The sequence below is a fragment of the Uloborus diversus genome, chromosome 7, assembly GCF_026930045.1.
Source record: "Uloborus diversus isolate 005 chromosome 7, Udiv.v.3.1, whole genome shotgun sequence".
Lineage (NCBI taxonomy): Eukaryota > Metazoa > Arthropoda > Arachnida > Araneae > Uloboridae > Uloborus > Uloborus diversus.
The window spans coordinates 29,112,211-29,134,099 of record NC_072737.1 but is presented as its reverse complement, the minus strand read 5'-3'; the positions used below and the strand labels follow the sequence as shown (position 1 = coordinate 29,134,099).

The 21,889-nt window shown below is 32.4% G+C and overlaps 1 protein-coding gene across 1 annotated transcript; it reads left to right on the top strand.

Moving 5' to 3' along the window:
• Nucleotides 1–1,571: 1,571 nt before the first annotated feature.
• LOC129226355 (retinol dehydrogenase 16-like) lies at nucleotides 1,572–19,195 on the top strand. Its single transcript, XM_054860958.1, has 6 exons — nucleotides 1,572–2,106; nucleotides 5,079–5,297; nucleotides 5,969–6,151; nucleotides 8,417–8,549; nucleotides 16,199–16,520; nucleotides 19,181–19,195. The coding sequence occupies exons 1-6, from the start codon at nucleotides 1,884–1,886 to the stop codon at nucleotides 19,193–19,195; spliced, it is 1,095 nt and encodes a 364-aa protein (XP_054716933.1). The 5' UTR covers nucleotides 1,572–1,883.
• The last annotated feature ends 2,694 nt before the right edge of the window (nucleotides 19,196–21,889 follow it).

The following is a 21,889-nucleotide window of genomic DNA, read 5'->3' as shown; positions in this document are numbered from 1 at the left end:
AATCACTTTAGCACATGTTTAAAGGCTGATATCCGTAACTCTAATTACTCCCACAACAAGCGAGCAACTAACATTGCCAACTTCTAGCCACTTAGAGGAAGAATTTGTATGCCTGCTACTTACCTGGTGTGTGCAAACAGCTTCTAGACAGACATTGGACTGCCATTTAAACTCTGAGCTGAATTTGCGTGCTTATTCGTTCGCTTACGTGCAATAAAGCGAAAAAATAACATTTCCCAATTAACTGCCACAATACTGTATAATAACGTGTGGTTTTACTTGTGAATTAATGTTTTTGCTTGTGATTACAAATTCGGTTTTATTTAGTTGGTCTAAACACTACCAAATCGTAGGCCGAAAAGGTGTTTAAAACAGAGGAATATAATGAAGTTACCGTTTTAGGCCATGCTTATTTACGTGAGCCCAGTAAAACAGGTGGGAACGATGGTTTAAGCGGATATGATTTTTCTGAGGTTTTGCCGTAGCTTGGTTTCGAGACAGATATACAGTGTGGCTCTTATAAGTTGATGTCTGACGTTGGATGTGCTTCTTTATGTTTACGTTGAAGGCGGAGAAACTGGTAGACCGGCCCTACGATGATAATTATTTTCGCAACACAAACCGCCAACCCCACTTTGACAAATGACATTGTTGAAGTTTCAGAACATTAGAAGTCAAACTACGAAAGTCAGATTATATTATTCTTTTCGATAAAAACACTTAACATGTGCTGTTCAAACCAATATTGTTTTTTACATTATCTAATTTGGAATAGACGTGTTATTTTCAGACATTCATTTTATATTGTATATTTCACGGCAATAATATTGTAGCTCTTTTTTTTTTTTTTTTTTTGTCTTCGTTGTCTTATTACAAGATCGAAAAAAGCCGGTTTTTTAAATACTGTAGTTCAAACTATTGAAAATTTACTGTATATCAAGTCAGAGACACACATGGTTTATCTTTAAATTTTCATTATTCGCATACTTAGCTTTTGGGACGAAAAAACACGGCACGCATAAAACTTAATTACATACTTAATTCTGGTAATTAGAGGAAAAACAATAGCAGAAACTGTATTTTTTAGCATTCTTTATTTAAGCTCAATTTTTCGATAAATGTTTTATTCATCTACATTACAAATGAATACAATTTCAAATCTGATATGTTTTTCTCTTTTCTTACACGACTTGAAAATATATAAAGATCATTATCAGCTAACCGAAACAGATAAAAATGAATTATTCTAATGTAATTTCTAAGCAAATTAAGCAAAAAAAAAATATTTTTTTTTCCGTCTTAATTTCTAACATTGGAAGCAAAACTTTGTATGAAAGAAGTACAAAGAAACAAACGAAGGGCATAGCAATTAAAACAAAACATGCGATTTAGAACAATGAAAAACAAGAAAGCTTGGAATACCATGAATTGTAAACATGTTTAATATCCCCTAAATTACCTGTTATCGAAACGTGCAGCAGCGTTCAAGTAAACAAAGTAAATCTTTTCAGAAAAATATCGAAAAAAAAGGTCAGTTACACGACTGGATAATGGGGACATAATCTCAGAATAACGCACGTGTGGAGCTTCCCCCAACGCGTGCAGTCCAGAAAGCAGGAAGCAAGTCAAACCTTTCATTATGTTTTTGATATTTAAATCGCAGTTCGAACTGGATTTGCATTCAATAGTTTAATGAAATCGATTACGTCCAAACGACCCTGAATATCACGAAAATTGTTAGCTTAGCCTTTAAGAAAGGAATTATTACGTAACTATCTCTCACTGCTATTGGATGTGGTTTCTTCATTTGCTTCAAGAGTTTTGAATATTTATGAGATATATTTTTATCGAAATGTGGTTCTGTGCTTGAGCTGTTAGAGAAAATGTTCTCGCTTCGGTATGTAGCCGTTGTTGTGCATTTTGCTTTGGTTGGAATATGTTTAAGAACGTTTTGTATGTTTTCACCACCATGTTTAATTTCATATTACACAGTATTTAGTCAAGTGATACTTTTTTTGATGATTGCCAACTTTACGTACGAAATTTGGAACCATTTGTATTTTACAAGAAGGATTAAACCAAAAGATAAGGCTGTTCTCATAACAGGTTGGTTTTCAAGAATCGTATATGCTTTTTTAGCTTTGTTTTTGAGAAAAAAATATTTATCTGCCTATATCGTGTGTGTATTGCTTTGCTTTTACTGTATAATATTTGCACATGTTGGTACAAAAAATAATCAAATGTGTGTATTTAATGAATATACGTTGTTCTACATACTAGTTAAATTTTATTTCTTTGTTCTTTACTTATTATATTAAAAATCTTGAATAGTGTATTTTGGTGAATAAGAATAGGAATGTGTGTGTGTGTTTAATGCCTAATTATAGATCTTGAACAAAGAAATCATCATTGTTATTATCATTATTAATATTATTATTATTATTATTTAAAAAAAAATTATTATTATTTTTTGTCTTTTATATTTTAGATTTATGCATATTCATGATGGTTTGATTTAGTGACTTATACATTAAAAAAAAAACATTTTAAGGTATCAAAAGACATATTGAATTTTTTAAAACAATTATATACTTATTTTCTCTTTTTAATTAAAAATCAAGTTTCTCGAGTTTCTTCAAACGTTATTTCTAATCCTAAATTATTTACTCATTACCATTGCAGTCTGTTGCCAAACATAAATTTGAACACAATTTAACTTTACATTATAATTAAATCATACTTGTAAATAATTCTTAAACTAACTAAGTAAAAATCCCGCTACAAGGGCCTTCAAGGAACCGTAAATTTTGCTCGTTGTGGTAGAATGTTCGTTGTAATGGAATTCAAACTAGGAAGAGAAAGTTGAAACGAGACTGAAAGTTTATTTCGTTTTAACAGATATTTTGTTGTAATGGTATTTGCTGCAACGGGATTTCTCTGTATATTTAAAATTTAGAGTTTACTTTCGAGACGTAATGCCTAAAGCGGAGGTTATCTCTATTTCTTCATTCATTCAACTTTGGATTCAGTTCAGTTATCAATGGATGTGCAATGCTACTACTTCATCTGGAAATAATCTCCTGGTGAGTTTATACAGAAAAACGTTGCATTCACTTCACGTATCAATGAGGAAGGATTTGTTAAATAACCTTGACGCAATGCAATGAGCACTAGAAATGTTGTCGTGCGGTAGCTAAAAAAAATTCCGTCAAAATTTGTGCTTGTATCCAAGGGTCATTTATTAGACTAATAATGAAGCCAGGAACAAGTAATGTTTTATTCAAGCAAAATTTATTACGAAAATAGCACCAATAAAAGCAAAAATAAAAATAGTGCTAGAATAGTGATGAAACAATATTTCAAATGCTACTTGAACGGTGTTATGCAAAAGTGGGTCAGATCACCAAGCAGTGCTTTTGAGTATATTGAGTTTAAAGTTGAACCCCACGTTCAATGCCTAGTTTCATGGAAGTTTGATGGCATTTTGGTAATTAGATGACTTAGAAATACAGAATTTGGTTCAAAACTTTTTTCAACCTATAGTATGTAAGTCTATCAGCCAAACAATGTGAATATGTCACTTTTTTAATTTGTGTTAGTAAACTCATTCTTGCATAACATCGTCCACTTACAGTTAGAGTTTAACTACTTGAGGTACGATTTCTTTCAGAGGGCAGTACAGTACGAATGAACTTTGTAAATTTCTAAAAACAAATGTTATATTCTTATTTTATTTCAGCTTCTTTCTTATTATTTTCCTTTGTGATAACGAAATTCTAAAGAAGCATAGGGTAAAGTCATCCAATATGACGGCACTTCCTACTATGCGGTACCCGTGTACCTTTTTTTTCCACGAGATTTCAACATATATTGATAATTATGTCGGAATTTGTTGTGTAAGACTTGATGTTATGTAGTGTGAGCAGAATCACAGGTCTAAGCTGCGCTTGTGGAGGTTATACTGCCATGAAAAGGTAAAGAGCAGTATCTGTATTTTTTTAATTCTTATGTATTTTTATTTTACATTTTTTTCATTTGTTATACTTAACCGTTATTGAATTAACCTGCTTATATGGTTTCTGCTGAAACTAAAGCCCGAAGAAAACATCAAATTCCAGCACTCCACTATTGTTAGTGGGAATTGATACCAAAGTGTATTTCTTGAATATTCAATTTTACCAGGGGAGAGGGATGGTCGAAGGGTGTGTGTTAACACAAATTTTATTGAAAAAAAAAATACGCAAACCTATATGTTTATCTGTTACTTTCAAAGCTGGGAAGGGGGAGCAATAAATCTCACCAGACACTCTTGGATGGTCTCTCTTCAAATACTACCTTTTACCTTTCCATAGGTATTGCACTTGTTTCACAACCCCGAAATGTTTTGTACTGCAATTTATTTCTTATTTCAATTTGTTAGGTTTCACAAGAAACAGCTATTTCCAACATGTCTTAAAAGATACATTTGCCTTGTTTGAACAACAATGAGCATATTTTCTATATATCAACTATTATTTTATTTGTTCACTTTGGTGTCCTATAAGAAGAGTTTTTCTGGTTGTGCGTGAGCTATGGATGTAGAACAAACTTCCCCAAATGTAATTTTCGTTTTCCTTTAAAATTTGATTAATATAATATTTTTGTTTCCTCGCAGATATAAATTTTTCATATGAGTATGTTACTATACTCTGAATTGAAATTTTAGTTTCACTTTGCTTGTTTGCCTCATTTTATCTGTAATATATTCATAACAGTTGTATGGTTTCTTATAGGAGACCACTGCTTTTGCAAAGACTAATTGATTTAAAGAAATAATTTGAGTAAAAATTAAGCAAATTAATTTAGCAACTGCACTTTTATTTCAGATGACTTAAGTGTTCATTGATATTTTCAATATATATATATATATATATATATATCATTAATTATTTGCTAAAACTATTTTGTTTATACTTGAATGAATAAACAGTAGCATTGCTCCAAACCAGCTAAGTGGTATGTACTAAAAGTGAAGGCAGATTGAAGCTAAGGAGAATTTCAAAGCTTATTCTCATTGCCTTTAATTGTCTTATTTTAAGGATGTGACAGTGGTTTTGGACAGCTTTTAGCCAAAAGATTGGACCATCTTGGATTTACTGTTTTCGCAAGTTGCCTTGAACCTAGCGGTAAAGGAGCAACTTTTTTGAAAGAGAACTGTTCTGAAAATCTGGTAGCATTTAATCTGGACGTTAGGAATGATAACAGTGTAACCAATGCAGTGAAGTTCATCAAAAAGCATCTGGAATCTTCGGGGAAAGGTAATTATTTAATATTGAATATTTCTACGTTTTTTTTTATAGTGAAACACACATGTTAAAAATAATGACATCAAAAATAAACAAATTAAAAAAACTTTTCTAAAAGTAGCATTTCTATCAGTTAATTTTTCAATGTGATAATTACTTTAAATGCTAATGAACAACAGTTATATACCAACAGCCTAATTTTCTTACTGCTAAATATTTTATTCAGAGTACTATATGTCTAGTTGTCCTGAAAGATATTGTATGTACGTTATACTGCTATAATTGAAACTCTAGCGACTTGTCCGCTAAACCAACAGAAATCAAAATTTTACACATAGTTTTTTGAAGGTAATGTCTGGAGATTTATATAATTCTGAACATCGGAGTATTCATAGTCTGAGAGACATTCGTAACTTTCGGATTGCATTGCTCACTTTTTCCTTGCAAAAAAAAAAAAGAAATGTTTCGCTGTTATGTACTCAATGCTAACAACTAAGATTTTATGAAGATAAATTACGAAGGTGGTAAGGTATTAAAATATACATTATTGGAGAGTTAAATTTTCATTGAAAATTAAAGAAAACACAAAAAACAAAGCCTATCCAGTCTCATATTTAAATTTTTATTCACATTCATTTCCTTAAAATTCCAAACAAATATTTACTCAAATATGTTCTTTGCAGATTTGTGGGCAATCGTCAATAATGCCGGAGTTATTTCTGGATTTACATCGGAATTAAGTTCAATGAGCGATTTTATCTTCTGCACAGAAGTAAACACTTTGGGTCCAGTTAGAGTCACTAAAGCATTTTTACCTCTGCTCAGGAAATCTCGAGGGAGAGTAATTAACCTTAACAGTATGGCAGGCAAGTCATGTGATATTGCTTATTTTACTTTATACTTTTTGCTTCTGACAAATAAACAAGCATTTTAGAAAATTCAATATCTGTTGTACGGGAAAATTGTAGCAAAAGTAATTAATTTGAAATTTTTTTTTGATCACTGAAATAAAACTTTGTTTTAGCAATCAAGGGTGTTCTAAAGTTAAATTAAGTATGTCAGTGTGTTGAAGAAAATTTCGTTTTAATAAAAATGAGTTGTAATATGTGATGGTGCTATGGTTCTTTTATTCAGCAATAAAAAGATATACTATGAAAAAAAGCGGAAAAGAAACTAAACATCAGATAAAAATTAAATGAAAATAAAATGGGGATTACTTTATGTCTTTTGGGAAAAATTTTAAATTTTCTTTATACATTATAGTTTTTTTTTTCGTATCATATTTACATTAAAAACCCCCTACTCACCCAAAAATAGTAATATTTGAAGAATAAGCAAAACTAACGTTTGTATACATTAGCATCTAACTAAACAGGCTAGACATTTCAAAAAAAAAAAAAAAAGGTTAAAATAGCGCAAATTCTAGTTACAAGTTTTGATTCGAAGAAAATGTTAATTTACAAGAAATACTGATTTCACAGGAAGTCGTTATATTGCAACTCGTTCTGGTAATTTTTGACTGAAAACGAAAGCAAGGTTTTTGGATGTTCTTCACTCTAATGTCTTTGGTTTGAAACCATATTGCCAATCCTAATATATCAATATTGTTTCAGATATACAGACATTATGTTTCTAAGATAGGTTTGTTGTAACAATATAGGGGAGACTGGGGTAGTTGCCAGCCATTTAAAGTAAGCGTATAAGGGAATATGGAGCAAAGTGAAAAGGAGAAATATTTACTGTGCGTTTAACGAGGGTAAAAAAAGATTGCTCACTCATTAGAACTTATTAAACAGCACCACAGAATGCTTTACTGGCATTTCGGAATGTTCTAAAGAAGAACTCGATGCTGAAGGTGTAACTCCAAATGAATCTGTTTAAATTTCCACAATATGATCTGAATGCTTTCTTATTCGCAGCTGAAGGTACATCTTGACTGCGTTTTGAAGTTTGGTATTGAAGCATAACAAAATAATTTCTTCCCTCAACGTTTACTTTATACTAGTCACCAAAATTACGAGTTAATACTAACAAGCACGTACAAGTTATAAACAATAATTATATAATAATACCAACCTATGCGCATATTACATTGATTACCTATACATTAATGGTAACGTATAAATAAGTAATACCTTTAAGTAACTTTGTGTAATATTAACTAATGCATTAATTATAAATAGCTAATTATAATATACTAAACTAAGTGTGGATTAGTTCTGAAATAACCTTTTTTCAGCAGCAGTAAGTCAGCAGACGAACTTATAAGTCCATTCAAACCACAGAACCAGCGAACTATGAACGTAGAACAATGAGTGAAAGTTACAGTTAAGTGTACTGTTGCAGAACTGAGATACATAACTAGTTATTTACTTAGCAAATGTATTTATCAGTAATTTAAAATACGACTAATGAAGCTGAAACATTTTGACTACTGACAAAAAGGAGCGTGGTCGCTTGTTTACAAACTGTGTGATCTAATTGCTCGAGGATTAAAAATAATCTTAATGTCGGCAATCAGTGCCAGTCATTCTTGAGCACAGAATTAAAAAACTTAAAAATGTCGATTTTTTGAAAATTGAAAGGTTTAATGTCCCTTTAGTTATGATTTACAGTGAATACGTCTATGTTTACCTTACATAACTTAAAGCAGTTAACTAGACCACACAGTATTGCCTTCGAAGACAATAAAAGGAACAACTCGGGCTATGGAACGGAGGAATATTTGCACTATTTTTAAAAGTGACGACTGATTTTACTCTTATTTTTTCTTACGATAACAAGAAGTCAGAACTGTTTCCATGAATGCCTTGCTTAATATAAAGTAGATTAAAAAAAAGTCACTTTTGTTGGGATTCATAAAGTAAAACTTAGAATGAATCGAAACAAAAACATTTATTATTCATAATACCCGAAAAAATGCAAGTATTTTTGGCATAAGATTTTTAAAAAAAAAGTTAGTTACGTGAGTGATATGGAGATGGGACCCATTATAATATTTGGCAAAGTCCCATGAATTGAATTGGTATCGCCTAATTTTAATATAATTGATAAAAATGGATTTTAATTCTGATTATGTCTTTACATTTGATTGCAGTAAAATAAAATATTTTTCTTTAAAATTTCTTTAGGAAGAGCAGCTCTATTTATAGAAAGTCCTTATTCTGTTAGTAAGTATGCTTCAGTAGCATTTACGGAGTGTTTAAGACAAGAACTGGATATGTGTGGAATAGAAGTTATTTCCGTTGAACCAGAATTCTTTCGGTAAGTTTTGTATACCAGCCCACGCTTAGTAATGAAATTAACGGTTACTGTTCTGTGTTTTCGCTAAAAAACATTACATTAAAACAAACCATGCCTGCACTTGACTCTTGCGGGCCTTGACAATTAATGTCTTTTCTGTGTTAACCCCATTCAACTAGAAGCCTAAGATGATCTGCTCTTGAAATTCTAGAAAAATGTGAAACTTCATATGCCGCTTATTTTGACTGCGAGAGGCGCTGAACCTAATTCTGAGCATCCACCAATCAATGGACAGCTTGATTCTAAGATTGGAAAACAGAGATTGCATGCAGCGCCCTCTTTATTGCCATGAATTTCAGTGATTGTCACGGCTTTTAAGCGTAAAAAAATCAAGTGCGGCCATGAACAAACATATTAAGGATATGGAGTGGCGCTTCTTCAGATTTATTAGTCAAACGAGCATTTACAAAACCTGTAACAATGGACATATTTTTAATGCGGTCACACGGTGACAGTTTAGAACCAAAAGTTAGAATCCCCACACTGTGTACTATTTTATATTCTGTGAAATTATCATGATGTAATATAATTAAAGTTTTTTTATGCCTTTCATAATATTATAACATAGTTAAATAAGTTTAGTGGACAATGTTCTTTAAAAACTCAAGTTATATTTTTGACTGATTTTCCTAAAGCTGCTTAACGCATTTCATACGATCGGTTTTTTTTTCAAAATATAAACACAATGTTTATATTTTTTAATAGTCGTAAAGTTCTTTAACATGAAGTTTGTTTAGTTTTAGTACGATTTCGACGTACTTGACTATATAATTTGAAGAAATATTTATTATTTTATATATATATATATATATATATATATATATATATATATATATATATATATATATATATATATATATATATATATATTAATAATTCATTAATTTTTATATGATATGAGGTTATTGTTTGTATTTCGTTTTTTAAAGATGAACTAAGTAAAATACCAATCGCTAATTTTGTTTTCTTCTCACATTAAGCAATTAAAGTAGATGTTTTACATCAAAGAAAAATGTAAAATGTTTTAAAAAAAAACAGGTTTTACAGAATATATAACCTTTTTTTTATAAAAATAAATGATTACATCAGTATGTATTTAAGTGATGGCAGGGAACAAAAATAGATATATTTTCAAGGGATAAGACCCTATTAATTGCTTTTTTTTCTCCGTTAGAAAAAATGTCTGATTACTTTTTTACTTGAATAATTGAGTCCTTTGCCAGTTAATGCTGCTTAAATTTTTTCTGTATAAGACTGAGATCGATTTTTTTTTTTTTTGCATCAAGATTTGCGACATTAAATGTCATGTTAGTAATTATAGTGTTCGCTATTATTAAAAAAAATAATGCTAGCAATGAATTGCAGCTCTTTAAATGATTGTTGTTCGTTTGAAGTAGCAGTCTAAAAAAATGATTAAATTGAGTAAAGAAAATAATGAACTTCACAAAACCATTGGTGTAACACATATTTAAAGTTCACAGGAACTAATCACCAATATATTTAAATCATATCAAAAATTAAGAATGTGAATAATTAGAAAAAGTAAAAGCATATGAGATAATAATGGTAGCTAATAGGAAATGGATTTTCACCTATCTTGACCTTCGACTCATTGCTCCCTACTACATTTATTACACTATGTGACCAAAAATATTGGGATACTTTCAAAAATTTGCATTTTAAAGTATTTCTCGAGAAATAAAATAGCAATTGCTTTGTAACTTTTGTCACATAAAAGGTATGATCTAGCTGTCATTTTCCATTGAAAGTTATATCACCCATGCCTTTAGGGGACCAGCAACAAATTTAGGAGAACAAAAATATTTTTTGACCATCGTTCATCGTAAATAGCTCAGAATAAGCTATAAATTTCAGAAATTAGGAACTTTACTATGTACAATCATTTTACGTATTTTCGAGAAATTGTCACTGATTTTCATGAAGATATAAGCATTTCTTTCAGAAGTACGAATCTTATTTGAAGGTTTTTGGCTCGTAACAATTAAAGTTTTCCATCAAAGCTTACCAAATTTTCAAAAAACTTGGCAGTAAATAAGAGAAGTATGATATTAAAACTTGAAATTAAAATGTTGAAAATATGATGATATATGAACTTTTAAAGCATTTAATTTTTCTCTGCGCATGCGCGAAAGATAGCAATTCATAACTTTTATAATCCATACCCCAAGTATAGATTTTCCAACTCATAAAAAAATTTTAGTTCAATATCTTAAAAATTCAAAATATTATCAGCGTTCTAATAGCTAAATTTGAATAGCTCTTGGGCCGACTACGAACTGGCAAAACTCGTTAAGGATCGTTCGCAAACGATCTGTTTTTATTAGGAATCTCACTGAGTGATTGCAAGAAAATGTTGCAAACTTGCAAACGACTCCTAACGAGTCGTCACCTGTCCAAGATCTATTCGTATTCGGCTCATTATAGCGCTGATAACTTTCTGATTTTTTAAGATATTGAACTGAAATTTTATTACGAGTTAGAGAATCTAGTTGGGGTTTGGATTACGAAAGTTATAAACTGCTATCTTTCGCGCATGTGCAGAGAAAAATTAATTGCTTTAAACGTTCATTTACCATTAAATTTTCAACATTTTTAATTTCAAATTTTAATATTATACTTTTCTTATTTTCTGTCAAGTTTTCTCAAAGTTTGGTGAACTTTGATGGAAAAATTAACGTGTTACAAGCCAAAAACCTTTAAAAAAATCGCATTTCTGAGAGAAATGCTTATATCTTCATAAATATCAGTGATATTATTTCGAAAGTACGTAAAATAATTGTACATAGTAAGGTAACAAATTTCTGAAATTTACAGCATATTCTCAGCCGTTTACGATGTACAATGATCAATTTTTTTCCTCAATTAATTGCTGGTCCCTTAACCGCATGGAGGCAATAACTTTTAATAGCAAATGGCAGCTAAAACATAGCTTTTATGCGAGAAAAGTTATAAAGCAATTGGTCTTTTATTTCACGAGAAATCCTTAAAAATGTGAATTTTTGAAAGCATCCCAATACTTTTGGTCATGTAGTGTCAATTCCCGATTATCCGTGGAATTGGGTTGCACCAGTTCCGCGGATAACAAAAATCGCGGATAAAGCGCAAAAAAGCTGAAATAAAGGACAAATAAGGTACAAATTGTCCTTGCTCAAAACTTAGCTGATTGATGCGTAATACTTTCTACGAACAGTAAAGATATATACAACACAGTAAAAATGTTTTGTATTTTTGCACAACAGAAATTAATATTCATAAAAAATAAGTGTGCGATAAATAAAACACAAAATAAATGAAAAAATAAAAAATTAAATAAAATAATAACAACTGAGTTTAAATTTACAATTTTTTGACAGAGAACAACTATTGGTATTTTGCAGTAAGTTACCGCCCTAAGCCAGGGCTAAGACAGAAATGCATAAAATACACCGTCAGCTCAGTTATTCATCCGAGGACTGCAGCTTCGTGCTTTTTAGCACTCATCAGCCCGGAATAAGAGTAACTGAGCTGGAGGCGGAAAACCAGTCCTTCTCAGTTATTCCAGTCCTCGGATGGAATAACTGAACTGACGGTGTGTATTAAGTATTGGTATTTGCTATTTGATGAGAAAATACATGTTCCTTTTTGTTGATTGACCAGCGGATAATCGAGAGTTTACTGTACATATTTTTTTCTGCTTTGATTATATAGAAAAAAAAGGCTTCCATCTCTCTTCTTCTCCCCTTTAAATAATAGACGCTGCAGAAAATAAAAAACGTCCTTTTAAAAAAATATGTAAAGTAAAAACTTTGGGTAAAAATAACGAACCGATAAAAAACTTTTTTCAGCAGTTTACTATGCAGTTGTTCCACAAGAATCCTTGCTTCAGAACCATCGATGTGCCTTTCTTCCACCTTCAGCATATTAAACTCAGTTTTTAAAACTATTTTGTTAAGCCCTGGATCGCGCAAGATTGTCATTGCTGTATCTCAGGAATAAATTCAACAATTAAAGTCGGAAAGGGAGTTAAAAAGGTTCTTTTTTTTATTGGCTGACAATTTAAAGCAGCCTTTCATGATCAGAAAAAGAAGCATCGTTCGCATTCAAATCAGTTTAGACTAGTCACATGAGAACAGGGCTTCCTACAAAAGCTGTACGCGATTAAAAGCTTTGGTTTGGATATATGAATCAAGACACAAAATCCAATATTTTTATGTAGCGACGTTAAAAAAAAAAAAAAAAGCCTACACATTAGGGTGTCCCGAAAAATTTTTTTTCCGTTTTTCTTAATGCAAGACCTCTCAAAATTTGCGAAATCGATCGTAAATTACAAAAATAATTTAAAAAATAGAATAAAACTATATCTTCAGGGCTCTACCGATCGTCAAAGTTTTGAAAAATTGTCATTTTTATGGCAACTGAAAAAGAAGTACTGTGAATAAAGTTATTAATTTACTGTGAAATAAAAGCTCGACAGCTGAAATAAAAAGATCGTGATTCGTAATATCAACACGAACAGAAAAAAAAAAAAAAAAAAAACATATGGTGATTACTACTGTAAATGCCTATATGGGAATAACCCCCATTTCCGTATTTGGACAAAAGCTTCAATTCCAATCGTAACTAAGGAACGAGTAATTCAATTATTAAAATTCTATTTCGAAAAGTACGTCACTTTGAAACGATACCCCAGAAGCAAACGAAGTGATAGTTTTGAAAATAAACTGAAGTGCTTTTTAGAGTCATCTGAGAAGCTCTTCGACGTTGCGGCTTGTAAGTGCCCTGTATTTGAGTCTTGTTCGTGTTTAAAACCTAATAAAGTTCCCATCAATGAGAGAAATTTCTTGTTGGATCAAAGAAATGACAGGAAAATGGTGATAAGAGGTGTCGATAAGAAAGAAACAGCTAGATTAATGAAACAACAGCAGAGAAAACTTGAAAGGGCTGCAAAAAAGTCTTCTACTGAAAATAACGATTCTTTCTCAGCAAATTTTGATGACAATTCGATGCGTGAATTTTCTCCAGAAGCGTATCCCATAACAGAGACGAATACGGCCTCTACAGGGACACCATCAACTTCAACGACAAATAGGAATACACTGATCTTGCCAACAGTTGCTAAGGTCTGTGATAGATACGGTTTGTCGACGCGATCTGCTGCTGCTGTTGCTTCTGCAGTTTTAGCTGATGTCGGCTTGGTTTCAAAAGAAGATTTAACTCTAGTTGTTGATGAAAACAAAATCCACAGAGCTGTAGCTAAAGCTCGAAAAGAAGCTTCCAAAGATATTGGAAGTATTGTTATAAAAAGCATATGGACGTAAAGACAAGACTCTGATAAATGAGAAAATAGGAGCTCGTTACCATCGCAAAGAAATTTTAGAAGAGCACATCTTAATTTTAGCAGAGCCCGGATCAATTTATTTGGGACACACAACGCCAAGTCGTGGCATTGCAAAGGCAATTCTAACCTCGTTTACAGCTCTATTAGAAGGTCAATGCTTGAATTTAGAAGACGTGATTTGCGTTGGATGTGACGGAACTGCAATAAACACCGGTTGGAAGGGTGGCGTGATTCAATATTTAGAGGAGTATTTGGAAAGACCATTGCAATGGTGTGTGTGTATGCTTCATGCTAGCGAATTACCCCTTCGTCATTTATTCTTGACCCTAGATGGTTGCACTTTGGGTCCTAAAGGATATTCCGAACCTATTGGAAAACAGTTAGCTGGTTGTGAAAATAAAATGACATTGTCTTTTTGCGCGGTGGATGGTAATTTGCCTAATTTGCCGAAAAATGTGGTTGATGAACTAAGCACGGATCAAAAATATCTTTATGAGATTTGTCAAACTGTATCAACTGGTTTCTGTAGTCCTGAGCTGACAAATCGCCAACCTGGAAAAATGGCGCACTCGAGATGGCTTACTTCTGCTAATCGTATACTCAGACCTTATGTAAGTACTCTTAATCCAACAGAAAATTTGCGATTACTTGTTAACTACGTGGTTAAAGTGTACGCTCCAGTTTGGTTCTTAATCAAGCAAAAGTCATCTTTTAAGGAAGCAGCCAAACATATTTTTCAAATGATTGTGTACTCTCGATTTTTACCCGAAAACTTGAAATCTGTTGTGTATTCTGTTTTCGAAAGAAATGCTTTTTTTTGCGCACCCAGAAAACCTGCTGGTCAGTATGTTGTTTGATGATAGGGAGCACATTCGGGAGTTAGCATTACGAAGAATTAAAAAAAACTAGAGAGGTTGAAAGTAGCACTAAACGCAGAATATTTAAAACACCAAAAATTAACTTCTCTGCTAAAGATTATACGGAAATAATTGTCTGGTAAGAGTGTCAGGTTACAGCACCACCGGTTCTTCGACATATTTCTAACGAGAACCTTCAAATTATGGCAAAAGATAATAGCTTGGAAATCGTTGACTTTCCTTGCCACTCACAATCTGTGGAAAGATGTGTTAAACTAATAACACAGGCTTCACAAAGTGTTACTAACGCTACTTCTAGAGATGGCTTCGTTAGAACCAGGTTGCAATCTCGCGCAGAAATGCCAAATTTTGGACACAAAAATAAGTTTAAATTCTAAACTTTTGTCATTATTTATAAACTGTAGTTTGTTTATTTTGTTTTCTTGTGCTTTGTTTCATTAGTTTCTTAAATAAAATGCTTTCTAAACTTTATTTTTGTATTTTTTAAATCATATCGTTTAGGTCTGTCAAAAATGTAAAATATGCAAAACTTCAAAGAGCGGTAGAGCCCTCAAGATGACACGCAATTCCATTTTTTTTACCTTTTTCGAGATCTGTGAAAAATTTCGCAAATTTTGACACCTCTTGTGATAGTGTAGCTCAAAATTTTTTTTTCCTCATATATGGACGGGACACCCTACTACACATGCATGCGCGCCTATACACACACAACTATACACACGTAAACACCCAGGAGAAGGGGAAGGTTTGGGGGGACAGGAGCAATTTCTAGAAACAATAGCTCCAATGAGTAGAGTCCTGTCGCAACTCGTGATTGCGAAATTCTAATTTGAATTAAAAATATGAGAATTCGAATTATTATTATTATTATTATTTTCTTTTGTGCGTGTTAACTAATGTATTTAGTATGTGCTTGAACTAATATTTAAATGTAAGGATATAAGGTTCAAGTAGATAATAAAATATTTACAAATTATAATGAAAATATCTAATCATTTCTTTTAAATAAAGGGCCGGCAAAAAAAATCTTTACATGTGGTTGGCAATTAAAAACCTGACATGAAAACTTCTTGTCATGATTTTAACTGGCATGCCAAAACTGAAACTGGCCAAAGTGACTTGGCCAAAAACTGAATACTCGACTACAATCTAAGCCGAATATTCGGTATTCGGCTAAATCACTGGTGAGCATGCCAAGCAAGACATGACAATCAAATTGCATGTCATGTTTTGAATTGAGAACCACATGTAAAGATACTTTCTACCGGCACATGCCTTGAGTAATTTCTAATCTCCAAGTGGAAAAACTACATGTTGAAACTTACTGTAAAATCATTTATGCCACTCTGTGTGGCTACTAACACGCATACATAACAACTTTATTCTTGTTTTAGGACCCCAATGACTAACCGTGATACCATAGGAAATCAAATTGACAAAGTGTATGCCACCTTGAGTGAGGAAATCAGAACTGCATATGGCATTAAATACCTCAACTATGCAAAGCTGTTCGCCACGTTTATATTCGGTAATTCCTCAGGAAATGTTCATGTAGTAATTGATGCATTAGAATCAGCTGTATGCCTGAAACATCCTGCTGCTGTTTACAAGCCATGCCGAAATATAATATCTAAAGTTATTTTCTATACCATAGAACGGATACCGAATGGCCTTAAATATTTTTGTGCTAAGATACTTTTTGAAGTATACATGTTTGTAACGCAATTTTTGATAAATAATAATGATAAATAAATTTTATTTAAAAAATGAACTCCGTTATTGCTAATAAGCCACTTTTATTTTGAGAGTTGATGAGTATAGATAGTATTGTTGTGAAAGTTCTATTGAAAATAGCAGGCTAACATGAAATTTCGTTAATAATCTGGCTTCTTTTTACGGTCAATCAAAAATAGTCATAGGAAGATTTTTTTGTCTAATGTATATGAAGAGAATAAGTATGCTTTCCACATTTCGAAGGTCAAATGTATCGAATGTCCATGTTTCGAATGTTCATGTTATGTTTTGTATGAATGTCTTTCATGTTTTCTTTTAAAAAGGCCATTGTTAACTTAGGTTTAAGCCTTAAATCTTGCAAATTTCTACTTACTGTAAAATTCTAGACGATTACAACAAACAGAAATGTAGATACAGCCCCTCTAAAAGTAAACGACTACAAGTTTGAGACTGTCAAGCAGTTTAAATACCTGGGAACAATGATCTTAAGCTGCAAAGACCTAAAGATTGAAATTAAAAACAAGTTAGCCAAGTCTACTAATTGCTTCTATGGCCATAAAAACCAATTCAAACTGAAATACATCAGCATTAAAACTAAAATTATTTCCTATAAAGCATTGATAAGACCCGTTGTCCTGTATGGGGGTGAATGTTGGGCTCTCAACAGGACCGAAGGAGACCTCTTATTGATTTTTGCGAGGAAAGATTTAATTGAAATTTTGAAACAATAAAATTAGACAGCTGTCGGAGAAAAGCTTATAACCATGAATTTTACAAAAAGAATGGTGAACCTAACGTCATAAAGGTTATAAAGGCGGCTCGCATTATGTGGCTGGACCACATATTTCGATATGAAGATGCGTTACCCTCAAAAAGAATCACCATCTCCAACATTGAAGGAAAATGCCAAAGAGAAAGACTCCTGACCATTGGCTGGGTGAGTTAGAAAGAGATTTAAAAGTAATAGGAGTAAACCGATGAAGGGCCATTGCACGGGACAGGGTGTGACCAGAGGGTCCCGGGTTCGATCTTCGCTGGTCGAAGATTCACCATCTTCATTAATGGTGACTGGGGGACGTTAAATATGTTCGTGGTCACAAAGTCCCGAAATTGAAACGATACCTCTGGGGTGTTGGACCAGGAATTGCTCGGTTTCTGGTCTGGTTCAAAAAATTAGAACTGTCTTTAAGGTCCCATCCAACAGGTTAAGCCACAAATAGTGGCAGGTACAGGGGACTCTGGAGTAAAAAGAGAGAATGCACGGGATAGGGCTAGGTGGGAAAAACTTGAAGGGTCAATCTTTGCGAGCAACAAGCTGTAGTAACAGCGAAGAAGAAAAAAGCTAAACTTTTTCCATAAATTCATTTTTTGAAAAATACACTTAAGATAACGATTTTTCACATTGTCATTGTACAACAGGGTTTTCATTACAACGACCAGGACACCTTTACGAAATGTTTTTGAGGTGTACATACATTGCACATCTGCTAAAAGTATACTTTTTAACGGCTTAAAATAATAAATAGAATTAATAAGGGGTAAGTAGAAAAGTACACGAAGTTTACTACTGTCAAAAGGAACGCACCGTGATGCAGTTCCAGAACTGATTTTCTGGTAACATAAATTTTCCTTTCACAAAAAATTGGTCAAGACTCAGCACTCGATAATTTCTCTTAGGCAGGTTGGAATGGACAATTCAGAAAGTGATCCTTACAAATATATATATTTTTTATAATTACGTGCTAATGATAATTGACAAATTACGGTTCCCTCAGAATTATTTCAGATGGCCCCTAAAGTGAATGAGTATTTGTGCAAAAACTGGCACAAACTAAAACATTATTTTGAAAGAAGTAAGGAAATAATAAAAAGGATTCGAAAAAAAGCTAGATTAGTGGATGGAAATTTACTAAACGACATTCGTTTACGTTTAAACAATTTCAAGTATCTACACTGTAAAAAATAATTGTTGTTTTTACGTAATATGCTACTTTTTCCGACAGTTTAATACTGCTCTAGTAAATGACAGAGAAAAACTGTAAAACTGTTTTACATTGCGCAAAACAATGCGCAAATGGTGTTTCTTTTTATACGGGAAGTTTCAAAGAGAAACTAACGAATTCAACATACCGACTGCCATGTTTGTTGATTTTTTGTTGACGGAGGCAGGACAGCTAAGTAATTATTCAAGTTACAGGCAAGTAAGTTATATTTATTCATTCCCTTTCCCTTAAAATGTAACTTTTTTATCATCTGTAATTTGTGTAAAATAACCGCGTTTATTTTGACATCGTAATTCGTACCCCAATATTCGTTGATGTTGGCTTTGCAATTTGTTTTATCTGCAAAGTTGTAGTGATTGCTTTTTAGCAAAAATCCGAGTAGTTATTGTGATTTTCAATATTTTGTATCGCCTATGATAGTTTTGAAACACTTTCTGAAACTCTAATTAGATTTAAAAAGCAGTTGACTCCTTTCTTGATCGTATGTAAAGTTGTTTGAACATTAGACTTGGTTTACGATTGTATTTTGTGTTTTTTGGAAGTCAGTACTTAACATTTAAATCCTTATGTTTTCTAGTAAATTTTTATAATATCGCGGTTAGCTTCTTTCTTTTTGTTATTTTTTTTTCTTATTTTCAGTTTCAAACTCTTTAACAGTTTGTATTTAACCATTTTAATGATAAACTTTACAATAACAAGCTTCAGATAGCGTCAGTAACTTTTATATATCTAAACATTATTCGATGAATGAAAAATAAATAAGCAAATAAAAAAACGAATAACGTGACAGAGAGATATTCAAACAAAATCAAGTTTTCAGACATTGTTTGTATGTGTAATGCTGAATAATTAGCTCAGCAGAACGCTCTGGAAGTATATTATTCTAAAATATGAACGACTCAAAATACTCTGGACTATTATTTATCTATCAAAATTTACATTATAAAAAAGAATAATCAATGAAGCACTCCAAAAAACTGATAAAAAAGAAGAATCTGAAGATAAAAACACAAAAATTAAAAGCTTCATATTTGCGTTAGCAGGAAATCAAAATTTTACTTCAGATTTAATGCACTAGTACTATTGAAACTTCTGAACATAACAATAGTTTTAGAAGCTATTTTCAGAGGCATCTGGATTAGAGGTCAAAGAAGTTCTCTATGACCTCCCAAAAAATGCCATAGAGGGCAGATTTTGTTTGACGATTCGGCAAATTTGGGGACATAATTGTTACGTTGCAATTTTGAATGCTCGAATCTGTTTCATTAGATATACTCAGAACTGCCAACTGCTACGAAAAAATCGTAATTTCTACAAACTACAGCCTCGAACTACGAAGCTACGAAAACACCTCCAAAAATTACGATTTTCTTCTTTTTTTATAACCCTAAAATATTTCCATTAACACAGATACTGTCCACATTAGTAATCGTTTAGTTAATAATGCTTTTGTGCTAACTAATGTTCCACATTTTCGCTTAAAAATAAACAAAAATAATTTGTCATACTAAATGCTTAAATAATTAAAAATTAAATACTAATGTTCTTTTTCAAATTTAACTGCAACTTGTCCTAATGCAAATCCTAGCATATCCTCGTATTTTTTGCCGCTCTTCTTCATTTGCACACTCCCTCAAAAAAGAAAAAAAAAAAGAAAAAAAAATGGAAATTTGAATTTTTTGGCATTTTAAATTCAAATTATGTTTTTCGCAATAACGAGCGTGTGAGGCGTGCTTTAATTTAAATTTAAACGTGATATCCTATGGAAAACGCAAACAAATTATCTCATCAAAAACAACCCTGTTGTAAAAATTTCCTCGCCAAGAAAACCTTTAACTTTTCCGCACAAAATAGAAGGCCTTCATCCTAAACCCCAAAACTCTCAGCCTTAAAAAGTTATGATATCTAGTTAACCGACCAAGTATCTGCCAAACTATCATCCTCCCTGTTCTCTTTCATCACATCTACTTCCGTTAGAACCTCCTCCCACCTTCAACTCTTTAGAAATATGGATAGATCCTTTAAATTATTTATGCTGTTTGGCGAAAAGCTGTTCAAAATGAAGTGGTTGCTTGGAAAGCAAAAAGCTTCCCAAAGTCAACTTTTGAATAATTGTTAGATCTTAGATCTGTTCTAGCCTTGCAAATTGCAGTCAGAGATTAACAAACCCTATAAGCTAAGAGTAAGTACACAAGAATTTAGGGGAAATTAGTGATTTTCAAACTTCAATTACTCCGGCCCATGATGTCCTTGGAAGTTGAATTTTCGTATATGTACTCAATGGCCCCCCAAGAATATGTTTACCAAAAATCATTACCACAGCTCCCCGGGAAGGTACAATTTGGGGGGGTAAAAACGAGGAGAAGGGGGTTAAATGGCACAAAAGACACATCAATAGGGCACAAGGAATGTGTGTGCGAAATTTCAACTTGATTCGTCTTTTCGTCTGGGCTGTAGCCCTGTCAATGAAAGTGAAAACTTTTTTGAACTGCGATTTTCTAACTTGAGTTCCTCCTCCCCCTGATTGACCTGGGGATCGTATTTTGGTTTATGTCGTCAGGAGCTACTAGAGATTGAGTATACTAAAAATCAACCCCGGGGGTCTTCATGGGACTGTGATACAGAGGCGTGAAAAAAAACCCAGAAATCCCCAACTTGTTCTGTCGTGTAAACTGTTCCTTAGTCCCTTTTTTCTTTCGTTTTTCTTGGCGGTGGATTTGCTTTTGTTGGCTGACGTTTGGTTCTCTTGGCGGAGAGGACGTTCCCGCGTCCCTTGATCATTTAAAAATGAATAAAAGAAAACACTCCTTCTGATAAACTAAATCAAAATGATGAAAATTGCAATGGGATTACCATTGAAATATAACTTACAAAACAGCACATTTATTCTAATATTTTTAAAGTTTCATATCAAGCTCCAACGAACCATACATTTCTCCCCACGTATCATCTAATCTCACTGAATAAATTATGTCCTCATTGAATGTCCTTTTTTAAACGACGTTTGATGTCATCATTGTGCACTCAACGAATGCCGTTCAGCTGTGTTTTTATTACTTATTACAGGAAACTCCCGATTATCTTAGGAATAGGGTGGCACGATAACCACGGAAAATCCCATTAATAGGTAGAAAACGATACTTACGTGCATAATAGCTTAAAAATATTATTAGCACTCACACGTACATTCAAATTATAACTAAAAATATTTCTACGTTGCATCTACTAACATTGAATTTAAAAAAAATGTAAAATCTAAAAGCGAACATGAACACAATCATTAAATTTTTTTAAAAAATGTGAAAAAATCCGTAGATTTTTTCAAACAGCGGATAATTCGAGCGCTCT